Source organism: Coregonus lavaretus (genome assembly GCF_964263955.1).
Source record: "Coregonus lavaretus genome assembly, chromosome: 9".
NCBI lineage: Eukaryota > Metazoa > Chordata > Actinopteri > Salmoniformes > Salmonidae > Coregonus > Coregonus lavaretus.
The window spans coordinates 13,132,613-13,146,345 of record NC_139996.1 but is presented as its reverse complement, the minus strand read 5'-3'; the positions used below and the strand labels follow the sequence as shown (position 1 = coordinate 13,146,345).

At 45.2% G+C, this 13,733-nt stretch overlaps 1 protein-coding gene across 1 annotated transcript in view; it reads left to right on the top strand.

The window, feature by feature from the left end:
• Window positions 1-13,733, top strand: part of nav2b (neuron navigator 2b) — a 74,479-nt gene that overhangs the window by 38,565 nt on the left and 22,181 nt on the right. Inside the window, exons 7-10 of the mRNA XM_084169422.1 lie at window positions 857-974; window positions 7,018-7,324; window positions 8,941-9,583; window positions 10,702-11,127. Coding sequence (XP_084025548.1) covers window positions 857-974; window positions 7,018-7,324; window positions 8,941-9,583; window positions 10,702-11,127 — 1,494 coding nt within the window. The remainder of the gene's footprint in view (window positions 1-856; window positions 975-7,017; window positions 7,325-8,940; window positions 9,584-10,701; window positions 11,128-13,733) is intronic.

Here is a 13,733-nt window from a genome sequence, read left to right as displayed (position 1 = left end):
ACCCCTGCTACTGTTTTATATTTCTCGCAGTAAACATGGTGCTATACTGAAATGGTTGGACTTAGTTGAGACTTTGGACTGAGTAGACCTGTGAAGTAAGCCTGTTGCTTCTGGCTGAGCTGTTGAGAGGAGCTGTTGATACTGTCACAGGGAACTCTCAGCAGTGTCTGGCTGCGGCTGGCTGGGATGTTTTGGTTAGCTCAGTCAGCATCACACTGGCATGGGGAGGCGGAGGACAGACAGACAGACACAGGAGGAGTGAGTGTGTCTTGATCCGTGTGAACTTCTCATCAATAAGAGCAACCTCCCATCCAACTCCCTGCACACTTCCACACATCTGAGAGTACTGTTAAAAGATTGATTCTGTTACCCAGAGAGCAGGTGATAAACCCCTCACACACACACACACACACACACACACACACACACACACACACACACACACACACACACACACACACCTATCTGCCTGCACACACACATATTTCGGTCCGTTCACAGTTCACACACAGAGCCTTTGGCCCTGAGAATAGCAACATTTTCAGTCAGAACTCCACAGAACTCCACTCTAATGAAAGCTATCTTCAGTGGGAACAGGGGGGTCCTGGTGTGGAGCGGTGTTTGCTGATTTTCTGGTATTTTTACAGTCTTTTATGTTCCCCAAAAACATGGGGGGCCAAAATAAAATCACCCTCGGGCCAAATGTGGGCAGCCAGTTGGGGAACCCTGCTCTACAGTATCTTTCGCTTTCTCCTTCTAGTTATGTCTCTCGTATTTTCGCCCTTTCTCTCTAATAACTTTTACCTAATCTACTCAAACTCATACTATTTCTTTCTTCTGTGTTCCTCACTTCTAGTTGGGACGACAGCAGCTCGGTGAGCAGTGGGATCAGTGACACTAACGACACAGATGACATCAACACCAGTTCCTCAGTCAACACTCCGTCCATATCCTGCAAGGACCTAGAGGGACAGGTAGGTTCTGCCCCAATCAGGGGTGTGGAAACCATAGAATTAGAATGACTAGAACAGTGAACAGACATTATGTTTCTAAAATGGCAGCATCTTTTTTATATTTTTTAAAATAAAGTCAAGAAACTCTTATTAAGCTTTCATTTCCCTTCAATAAACTCTGAATATAGATTACATGATGTCCACAGCCAGATATTACCCTGCTGATTTTCAATTAGTAGTGCTGAGCGATTAACCAAAACGTTTTTGGGTTATTGAACAACTAATTGAATTCCATGTATTCTTTTTGTGTGTGTGTGAGCCCAACGCGCCGTTTCTCTAGAGAGAAATCAAATCATTCACAAGAGACATTTACATTTTAGTCATTTAGCAGACGCTCTTATCCAGAGCGACTTACAGTTAGTGCATACATTATTATTTCTTCATACTGGCCCCCTGTGGGAATCGAACCCACAACCCTGCCGTTGCAAACGCCATGCTCTACCAACTGAGCTACATCCCTGCCGGCCATTCCCTCCCCTACCCTGGACGACTTGTGTGCCGCCCCATGGGTCTCCCGGTCGCGGCCGGCTACGACAGAGCCTGGATTCAAACCAGGATCTCTAGTGGCACAGCTATCTCTAGTGGCACAGCCTTAGACCACTGCGCCACTCGGGATGGCCACATGAGAGAGGAATGTACACAACACAACAAGAAGAGAGAGGGAAAGAGACAGTTCATGAAAGTATGCCTTATCTACTTTGAAGAACTAGTAAAATTATAGTCAGACAGCTCTGCAGCATACTTAAGCAGGCTAGCCTAGCTAAATAGGATGTCTAAAGACAGTACAGTATTGGGAGAACAGAGATGGTTGTCTGGCTAGCTGGATGGCTGGATGGCTGGCTCTACTGCCTGAGCAGAGATGAGATGATGGCATTAAGGAATGAAAAATCATAAAGTCATCAAATAAAACGAACTAATATAAACAACTGAAATATTTTATTATTTCATAGTAATTTCACATTTTTCTATGTGGACTTGACAGAGACAATGGAATATTTTCAATATAATAATAAGCCATTTAGCAGACGCTTTTATCCAAAGCGACTTACAGTCATGTGCGCATACATTTTTACGTATGGGTGGTCCCGGGGATCGAACCCACTACCCTGGCGTTACAAGCGCCATGCTCTACCAATTGAGCTACAGAGGACCACTGGATCAATGTTTTGGCAATTGAATATTCACTATTTTTGGCTTTGGAATTTCCATTAAAACGCTTGAATCATTTTAATGTCATCATTTCATAATGCATTTCATGTTTAAAAAATAATCGAAACTGAAATCGGAAACTGTGATAATTTTTTAATCATCGAACCGAAACAGCATCGACCTCAAAAAGCACTAATCGCTCAGCACTACCCATTAGACTGATGTAGGAGCATTTAAGCTCTCCCGTGTAATATACCAGGGACTTGTATACTTTGATTATCTTGGCCCCAATCATTTGAATGGGTACATTAACCTGAACATAACTGCATACACTAGGCTGCCTCTCAACTTTCACACTTCAGTTATAGAGGTTGTTGAAAAAATTAGCAGAGTGACATTTTCATCTGTTTCTGATCAGCAGTATATGCTGATGTGGTTGCCTCAAAGTGTTGATTGAAATTGCAGCCTAGCACACATCATCCCCCAGTTAATCTTATCCTGACACTCCTATCCATAGGTATTTATTCTCAAGTGCACATTTTCACCTTTTAGACTATTGATTTGAGGTGAAGACTTTCTGTTTGCCATATAGTAAAAGTGTCTCAATCTAGATTCTTGAGACTGTATGATGCAATCCTTTTTAGGAGCTTCTGCACAATGTAGACCAACTATATTGGCTTATTGAAATTCACTCCGTGACAAGAGTCACTAGAGACTCAAAGCAACAAGAGGTTAGAGCACATTTCAGACGTTGCTTGTTAACCCTCAACCTGCTCCGTCTAGCCTTTGAACAGTGAGTCATTACTCAGTCATGATATGAGGCAGAATTAACTCCAACCCACTCAATTGGGCACAAACTGGTTGAATCAATATTTGCAGCCATATGTGATAATATCTCTCTAGAAGCTGATCCGTCGTCAGTATTGTGGAATAATTATAATGTTAAAATAAGATTTGAATGGAGAAAGCTGATCCGAGAGCAGCGCTGCTTTTCTTTCGATCCTACCAGTATCGACACATGCCTCAACGACGCACATAGCGAGCGTTCTCTCTGCGTGGTGTTTTGGGAAATTCGTGTTGCGTCTTCAGCGGTTATAGGAAGGATGCATCGTTAAAACACTCGTAAGCCTAAATTCCATCGCTATCGGGAAACTGGGCCCAGGTCATTTGGTTCTGCTATTTGATGAAGAACAGTGATATCACATTAATCTGTTGTATAAATAAACAAAATATCTATCTGTATTCCCATTTGAATTTTGCTGTGCTTTTAAATGGTTGAAAGCACAGTGAGACATTTGGGTGATTACTAAACCAAAAATCAGACATTGTTTTTCCATTAAAATTTGGTTATGGTTTTCAAACTTGTTCATTTTTATCTCTTATCAAAATGAAAATAAATCAATAAATACATTTACTCAATAAAATGGTATCTTTCAAATTATATATGTTTTAATTTTTTTTTTTTTACAATTTGGCGACCCCACTGCAGTTCCATCGCAAACCCGACTTTGAATACCACTATTTTAGATGGTTGAAAGCATTGTGATAACACTTTGGAAATTCAGGTTGTAATCTAATTGATCAATTTATCAACCAAATATTACCCAATTATCCACGTTGAAATGACAGTGTGCCGAGTGGGCAGTGACTGCACTGAACCCTGCTTTAGAGCTGACTAGGGAGGGAGTCATGGGGTGAATTTATGGGCTTAACTACACTACATGACCAAAAGTATGTGGACACCTGCTCATCGAACATCTCATTCCAATATCATGGGTATTCATATGGCGTTGGTCCCCCCTTTGCTGCTATAACAGCCTCCACTCTTCTGGGAAGGCTTTCCACTAGAGGTTGGAACATTACTGTGGGGACTTGCTTCCATTCAGCCACAAAAGCATTAGTGAGGTCGGGCACTGATGTTGGGCAGTTAGGCCTGGCTCACAGTCAGTGTTCCAATTCATCCCAAAGATGTTCAATGGGGTTGAGGTCAGGGCTCTGTGCAGGCCAGTCAAGTTCTTCCACACCGATCTCGACAAACCCTTTCTGTATGGACCTCGCTTTGTGCACGGGGGCATTGTCATGCTGAAACAGGAAAGGGCCTTTCCCAAACTGTTGCCACAAAGTTGGAAGCACAGAATCGTCTAGAATGTCATTGTATGCTGTAGCGTTAAGATGTACCTTCACTGGAACTAAGGGGCCTAGCCCGAACCATGAAAAACAGCCCCAGACCATTATTCCTCCTCCACCAAACTTTACAGTTGGCACTATGCATTGGGGCAGGGAGCGTTCTCCTGGCATCCGCCAAACCCAGATTCGTCTGTCGGACTGCCAGATGGTGAAGCGTGATTCATCACTCCAGAGAACGCATTTCCACTGCTCCAGAGTCCAATGGCGGCGAGCTTTACACCGACGCTTGGCATTTCGCATGGTGATCTTAGGCTTGTGTACGGCTGCTCGTTCTTGTGCTGACGTTGCTTCCAGAGGCAGTTTGGAACTCAGTAGTGAGTGTAGCAACCGAGGACAGACAATTTTTACGTGCTACGCGCTTCAGCACTCGGCGGTCCCGTTTTGTGAGCTTGTGTGGCCTACCACTTTGCGGCTGAGCCGTTCCTAGATGTTTCCACTTCACAATAACAGCACTTACAGTTGACTGGGGCAGCTCTAGCAGGGCAGAATGACGGTGCCACGTTCAAAGTCACTGAGCTTTTCAGTAAAGCCATTCTGCTGCCAATGTTTGTCTATGGAGATTGCATGGAGGTGTGCTCGATTTTATACACCTGTCAGCAACGGGTGGGGCTGATATAGACAAATCCACTCATTTGAAGGGGTGTCCACATACTGCTGTATATATAGTGTAGTAGTAGGTCTGACCCATGTCCTCATCAGATACACCTCAACACTCACAAACGTATGTCTGTCATCATTGCCTATGTGGAAGACTGTGTGATAGAAGCAGTTTCTGTTTTTGCAAAGATAACCACACAATGCTCCTGTAGAGAGACAGTCTCTTTTCAGTGGAACATCCTGAGAACAGCACTGAGTGAGTTTTTTCAGGAATAAAGCAGTTGGCATGGTTGTGAATGTGATATAGAAGACTGTTCAGCAAGGTTATTTCCAGTCATAAAATGGAACTGGGTAGACGAGAGGAAGACTGTAGCTTTGGCACCCGTTTTGTTTTCATGTTTTTCTACCATTAAGGTTTTCACTGCATCCTCCCGTGCCAACGAGTGACTTAAACTCAAACAGTTGAATGAACTCGGGCCCCAAAACCAGCTCTTCAAGCCAACGTTCAGTCACAAAGTCCCCTCCCATTTTCTCTGTAACTGTATTGCCTTTTATAGAATTGCTTTGTATTGCATTTTTCTGCTGCTCTGTAGAATATGGCTTGGATTTATTATTGAGGCTATAGAGATAACAGTGTTTATGATCCAGGCTGATAAAGAAGGAGGTCATTAAAATTCTTTCCCTGGCAATCATTTTTTATGAGTATTTTCAGTAGCTAGTTGAACAATGACCTGTTATAACCAAGGCTGACGTAAGTTTGGCGAGCGCTGGGAAAACACACTACAAAACACCGCTCGAACACATTGTTTATTTGAACGGCCAATGTAATGGTCCTGTTCGCCAGCCTCTCCCTCTCCTTCTCCAGTCTCCACTTATCAGATTTTTTCATTTTGAGGCGGTAATGTTGATACATGAAGCATGAAAGATCCTTCTTTGCTGATTTCCTGTGGTAATCACTCCAGGCCCGGTCAGGGACTGTAGGCGTCCATTGTAGTCCACTGCTTACTCTCCTGACCACAGTCTTGTTCATTAGGCACCAAACGGAAGCAAATGGACTGAAACAGGGAGGGACTACCTGGACCTGTCCAATAGAAAGCGCTAATATTTAATTTTGTATTGCAACGCGTTTAATTTTTTTTATCTGTGATTCAGCCACATGCCTCAGATGAAAAGCCAGATGGGCAGCAGTGACATCAACCAGCGTTAATGTTCAACCACAGAGTGAATGCCTCAGTTCCACTCCCCACATTACTTCTAAGATGAGAACAGACTGCACCAAAATAAGAGAAAAATCATCATCAATATCAAGTTCCTGAATAGGAATCTTTTCCCTTGGTGGTTGAGCAACAGCTCATAGAACAAAGAGGATATTTGTATAAAGTGATGACTAAACAAGCATCCTGGTCTTGACAGTGTGTTTGTAATGAGTGCTGTTTGCTGATGAGAATATGAAAGCATTCACAGTAATAGGGACATGTGGAGTTGTTTAACTGGAATGATGGCATAAGGCTGAGCTTATGGGGGGAGGTAATAGACCAGCGTTTCCACGGGACCCCAAGGGGTGCACGTTTTGGTTTTTGCCCTAGTACTACACATCTGATTCCAATAATCAAAGCTTGATGATTAGTTGATGATTTGAATCAGCTGTGTAGTGTTAGGGCAAAACGTGCACCTCTTGGGGTCTGCAGGACCGAGCTTGGGAAGTGCTGGTCTAGACTAGTAGATCATTGCTTTTCTTTCTGCTTGCTCTCCTAGTGAGATGATTCACATATCAGTGTTATTATTATACTGGTATACTGTGAGTAGATGGGAGTTAGAGTATGTACAGCAGTGGTGGCTGGTGACACTTTAAATGGGGAGGACAGGCTCATAATAATGGCTGGAACAGAATGAATGGAATGGTCTCAAACACATCTAACACCTGGTTTACATGTGTTTGATGCCATTTCATTCACTCCATTCCATTCATTATTATGAGCCTTCCTCCCCTCACCAGCCTCCTCTGATGTGCAGTATCTACAGCACTTGAATAAACAGAAGTAACAGATGTTTGACGTTTGGTTTCCCTCAGCTCCAGACAGACGCAGAGAAACACTCGACCGCCGAGCGGAACTCTGTGTGGTCCGGCAGTGACAAGGTCAAGAGGTCAGACGGTGGCTCGGACAACGGGGTCAAAATGGAGTCGGGCTCCAAGTATTGCCGCCACCCCTCAGACATGTCGGACGAGTCGGACAGGAGCTCCTCGGGCCACAAGACGCCCTCCATGGCCCACACAGGCTCCTGGAGGCGGGGCATGAGTGCCCAGGTGGGCGTAACCTCGCCCAGGACCAAGGCTCCCATCACGCCAGGCTGTGCAACGCTGAAGACCCATGTTACAGGTACGTTACATACAGAGTAGAGACAGACGGAGCGTAGCAGCCACACTGTCTCTATATTGTTCTCTATCAGTCTGAACTATACTGAACAAAAATATAAACGCAACATGTAAAGTGTTGATCCCATGTTTCATGAGCTGAAATAAAAGATCCCAGAAATGTTCCATACGCACAAAAACGTATTTCTCTAAACTTTTGTGCACAAATGTGTTTACATCCCTGTTAGTGAGCATTTCTCCTTTGCCAAGATAATCCATCCACCTGACAGGTGTGGCATATCAAGAAGCTGATTAAACAGCATGATCATTACACAGGTGCACCTTGTGCTGGGGACAATAAAAGGCCACCCTAAAATGTGCAGTTTTGTCACACAACACAATGCCACAGATGTCTCAAGTTTTGAGGGAGCATGCAATTGGCATGCTGACTGCAGAAATGTCCACCAGAGCTGTTGCTAGAGAATTTGAATGTTAATTTCTCTACCATAAGTCGCCTCCAACGTCGTTTTAGAGAATTTGGCAGCCCAGGACCTCCACATCCGGCTTCTTCACCTGCGGGATCGTCTGAGACCAGCCACCCGGACAGATTATGAAAATGTGGGTTTGCACAACCAAAGAATTTCTGCACAAACTGAAACCATCTCAGGGAAGCTCATCTGCGTGCTCGTCGTCCTCACCAAGGTCTTGACCTGACTGCAGTTCGGCGTCGTAACTGACCCCAGTGGGCAAATGCTCACCTTCGATTGCCACTGGCACTCTGGAGAAGTGTGCTCTTCATGGATGAATCCTGGTTTCAACTGTACCGGGCAGATGGCAGACAGTGTGTATAGCGTCGTGTGGGCGAGCGGTTTGCTGATGTCAACGTTGTGAACAGAGTGCCCCATGGTGGCGGTGTGGTTATGGTATGGGCAGCCATAAGCTACAGACAATGAACATAATTGCATTTTATTGATGGCAATTTGAATGCAGAGAGATACCGTGACTAGATCCTGAGGCCCATTGTTGTGCCATTCATCCGCCGCCATCACCTCATGATTCAGCATGATAATGCACGACCCCATGTCGCAAGGATCTGTACACTATTCCTGGAAGCTGAAAATGTCTCAGTTCTTCCATGGCCTGCATACTCACCCATTGAACATGTTTGGAATGCTCTGGATTGACGTGTACGACAGCATGTGCCAGTTCCCGCCAATATCCAGCAACTTCGCACATCCATTGAAGAGGAGTGGGACAACATTCCACAGGCCACAATCAACAGCCTGATCAACTTTATGTGAAGGAGATGTGTTGTGCTGCATGAGGCAAATTGTGGTCACACCAGATACTGACTGGTTTTCTGATCCACCACCTACCTTGTTTTTAAGTATCTGTGACCAACAGATGCATATCTATATTCCCAGTCATGTGAAATCTATAGATTAGGGCCTAATGACTTTATTTCAATTGACTGATTTCCTTATATCTCAGTAAAATCTTTAATATTGTGCATGTTGCGTTTATATTTTTGTTCAGTGTACATGTGTTCCTGTAGCGTGTGATGAGGCAGCCAGCAGTCAACTACAGAGACTTTGTATCTGGTGGTCCATGGTTGATAGACTGTCATGTCTCCACCCACAGGTAAAACGGACGACGCCAAGGTGTCTGAGAAGGGCCAACATCATCTCTCTCCACGGGCCAAGTGTAGCATGCAGCGCTCCCCATCAGACACGGGCCGCAGCAGTGGAGACGAGGCCAAGAAGCCCCCCTCCTCCAGCTCCAGCCGCACCCCCACCACCAACACCTTTGGCTTTAAGAAGCACGCAGGAGGAGGTATGACCATGGTGACAGCCAGCGGAGTCACCATCACCAGCGGCTCCGCCACCCTGGGGAAGATCCCCAAGTCAGTGCAGCTCCACGGGGGTCGGGGCCTTGGTCGCCAGGCCAGTGTGGATGATGGCTACCTACCTGTGAGCTCACACTCCACCCTGCAGTACCGCAGCCTCCCCCGGCCCAGCAGAGCCTTTGGCGGGGGTCGCAGCACAAACCGCTCCTCCAGCACCAGCATCGACTCCAATCTCAGTAGCAAGTCCAATACGCTCCATGGCCCCAAAAGCCGCAGCCAAGTCCCCAAGCCCAGCGCTGGTGGTATCCCCCTCCCTGGCTCTGGATCCAACCAGACAGACCGGGAGAAGGGGGTGTCCTCTGATGCCAGTCCCATAGCCCATGGAGCCAGGCAACCAGGGGGAAAGTACCCAGACGTCTCCTCCCCTACCATGCGCAGGTCAGCCCACCACCTCCATACACCTAGCCCCAGCAATCAGGCGCTGTCTCACACTAACAGTGGATGAGTCTGATAACTCCTTCCACCGGCCCTGAAAGCACTACCACACCAGCCTGCTTATGTTTCCCACTGGGCAAAAACTGGTTGAATCAATGTTGTTTCCACGTCATTTCAACCCAAAAAAGCTATGTGATGGCGTTGAATCAACGTGGAAAACTAATTGGATTTGAAAAAGTAATCAACGTAACTTTTTACCTAAATCCAATGACATTACATTTTTTGTTGATTTCACATTGCATTCACAATAGTTGACAACTCAACCAAATGTCAATCAAAACTAGATGTTGAACTGACGTCTGTGCCCAGTGGGTTATGTGACATATTCAGGCACACTGCAAACTGATTTTAGTTGGGACAATCATCATATCAGCGTTATAGTAACATTAAATAAAACTGAGAGCTATTATCAGGGTTTCATTACGTTTTTTTGAAGTCTGCCCATGAATCGTGAGTGACTTAAAAGACTTGGCTTATCACTAGGCCTCTCTTGAAATAATGACCCATCAGTGGTCATTAAAAGCAGGGTGACAGGGCCCAGACAGGGCCAGTGTTTTCTCTAGCTCAAACCCAGTACTGGGCTGCCTGGTGTTGCTTTAACTGATGCTGCTTGGACTTATCTGACTAATCGCCTGATGAGGTAATGAGAAAATAGAGCAGCTGTTTCCCCTCAGTGGTCTGAGAGTCTCCCTTCTCATTTAACCCTTTCATGTTGTCCAAGCTAATATGGCATCTGTAGGACACGCTTTACATCCTGCTTTAATGTAAATTACGTGTTGATAAAAAGCCACGGTAGAAGATTTATGATAGCTGCTCACACGGAAGGCCAAACCAGACCAGCGAATCAGAGAGATGGATTTATTTGTCTTGTAATGATGTGATTATAGCATGAAGTAGGTATTGTGTTCTCGTGGCGACGTTATAATGTGCATTTGTTTCGCTTCTCTTTGCGTTAAGGAGTATTTTAATCAAAGATTACTTCAACAATTCCCTACTTAAACCCATGTAATACTTAACTCTCCTCTCACTCTTCTCCTCTGCTTCTCTCCCGTGCCATCCAGACTGTTCGGAGGCAAGCAGGGCAAGCAGCAGGCCCCAGTCATCACCGCAGAGAACATGAAGAACTCCACCGTCATCTCCAACCCCCACGCCAACTCTGGCCAGCAGGGCGTCGCTCTGGACTCCCCCTCGGCCAGTAGCGGGGGCAGTAGCCCTCTGTATGGGGGTGGAGGTCGCCTGGGTGTGGAGGCCCACTCCCTCTCCCCCCTGGCCTCCAGTCCCAGCTCGGCCCTGTCCACCCCCTCCCACAGCCTGGCCTGGAGCAGCACCCTCAGCCCCGGCTACCCCTCCCTCAGCAGCCTTGCCACCAGCAGCGAGTCCATTGACCTGTCTCTGGGCAGCGGAGGCCACGGACACCACGGCCCTGGTCACGACACACTGCCAGCCTGCGTCAGGAACAACGGCATCAAAACTGGCTTCTCAGACAGGTAGGAGTGGGTTTGTTTTAGGAGCGGCCAGGTGTGGCGATGTGTTTTAATGTCGACTACAAGCTCTCCTCCCTTTTTTTCCCTTTGTATCTCAACCTTGGATCTGTTGTGTGCATAAGGGTTCAGTCCATTTCTAACAGAAGAGTTTGAGTGGCCATATTGATGATAAAGGAGATGATAGGAGACTGATTCCTAGTTGTTGTTGTGATGAAAGCATGGATTCTATCTTGACTGTTGATCTCTCTGTTTCCCCCTTCTCTCTGTGCTCCTCCTCTCTCTTTTGTTTACCCCTACCCCCTAACCCCCTAAACCACGAACCCCCTCCCTTCCCCCTAGCCTTAGCCCCCTCTCCTCTCCCTCAGCTAGTCCCAAATTCAGCCGAAACACTTTACCCCGGAAACAGGACAGGTAAAAGTGTCTATATGGAGTTAGGCTTGCTTGATGGTGAAACAGCTGCCTGTGTGTAGTGTACTGTGTTTGTGAAGTGAAGTGGCTGTTGGATGTTATTGCTGCCTGCATCTCTTTCACAGCATGCATAGTGCCATCTGCTGGCTACACTGGGAAGGACAGGGCTGGAGTCTGAAGCATTATCTTGAGATGTACATCGAAAAATATAGAACTAAGAAAGATCACACCACAGCTGTGAAGTTTCTATAGATATATGTTATCTGTAGCTGTGTCCTGTCTCTATATGTTTTGTCTACATGTTCAGAATGGCCACACACCTACCTCCACTAAACATGAATTGCCCCTATGTTTAGGTTTTTGGCAAGGGCTGAACTCCCAAAATACCTCACTGTAAGCCACCATTTCCTTGAGCAGTTTACTCAGAAAAAAATATATACATACAATATATACAGTGAGGGAAAAAAGTATTTGATCCCCTGCAGATTTTGTACGTTTGCCCACTGACAAAGACATGATGAAATGTCAAATAAAGGTGAAATAAAAATAAATAAAATAAAAATGATCAGTCTATAATTTTAATGGTAGGTTTATTTGAACAGTGAGAGACAGAATAACAACAAAAAAGTCCAGAAAAACGCATGTCAAAAATGTTATGAATTGATTTGCATTTTAATGAGGGAAATAAGTATTTGACCCCTCTGCAAAACATGACTTAGTACTTGGTGGCAAAACCCTTGTTGGCAATCACAGAGGACAGACGTTTCTTGTAATTGGCCACCAGGTTTGCACACATCTCAGGAGGGATTTTGTTCCACTCCTCTTTGCAGATCTTCTCCAAGTCATTAAGGTTTCGAGGCTGACGTTTGGCAACTCGGACCTTCAGCTCCCTCCACAGATTTTCTATGGGATTAAGGTCTGGAGACTGGCTAGGCCACTCCAGGACCTTAATGTGCTTCTTCTTGAGCCACTTTTTTGTTGCCTTGGCCGTGTGTTTTGGGTCATTGTCATGCTGGAATACCCATCCATGACCCATTTTCAATGCCCTGGCTGAGGGAAGGAGGTTCTCACCCAAGATTTGACTGGCCCCGTCCATTGTCCCTTTGATGCGGTGAAGTTGTCCTGTCCCCTTAGCAGAAAAACACCCCCAAAGCATAATGTTTCCACCTCCATGTTTGACGGTGGGGATGGTGTTCTTGGGGTCATACATTTTCATAAATGTATATGTGCTTTCTTGAGCAGGGGGACCTTGCAGGCGCTGCAGGATTTCAGTCCTTCACTTCGTAGTCTGTTACCAATTGTTTTCTTGGTGACTATGGTCCCAGCTGCCTTGAGATCATTGACAAGATCCTCCCGTGTAGTTCTGGGCTGATTCCTCACCGTTCTCATGATCATTGCAACTCCACGAGGGAGATTGACAGTTCTTTTGTGTTTCTTCCATTTGCGAATAATCGCACCAACTGTTGTCACCTTCTCACCAAGCTGCTTGGTGATGGTCTTGTAGCTCATTCCAGCCTTGTGTAGGTCTACAATCTTGTCCCTGACATCCTTGGAGAGCTCTTTGGTCTTGACCATGGTGGAGATTTTGGAATCTGATTGATTGATTGCTTCTGTGGACAGGTGTCTTTTATACAGGTAACAAGCTGAGATTAGGAGCACTCCCTTTAAGAGTGTACTCCTAATCTCAGCTCGTTACCTGTATAAAAGACACCTGGGAGCCAGAAATCTTTCTGATTGAGAGGGGGTCAAATACTTATTTCCCTAATTAAAATGCAAATCAATTTATAACATTTTTGACATGCATTTTCTGGTTTTTTTTGTTGTTATTCTGTCTCTCACTGTTCAAATAAACCTACCATTAAAATTATAGACTGATCATTTCTTTGTCAGTGGGCAAACGGACAAAATCAGCAGGGGATCAAATACTTTTTTCCCTCACAGTACCCGTCAAAAGTTTGGACACACCTAACTCATTCAAGGGTTTTTCTTTATTTTTACTATTTTCTACATTGTAGAATAATAGTGAAGACATCAAAACTATGAAATAACACACATGGAATCATGTAGTAACTAAAAAAGTATTAAACAAATTAGATTTTTCAAAGTAGCCACCCTTTGCCTTAATGACAGCTTTGCACACTCTTGGCATTCTCTCAACCTCAGCCTAGGTTATTATCATTATCTGTCCAGATTGTGACTTG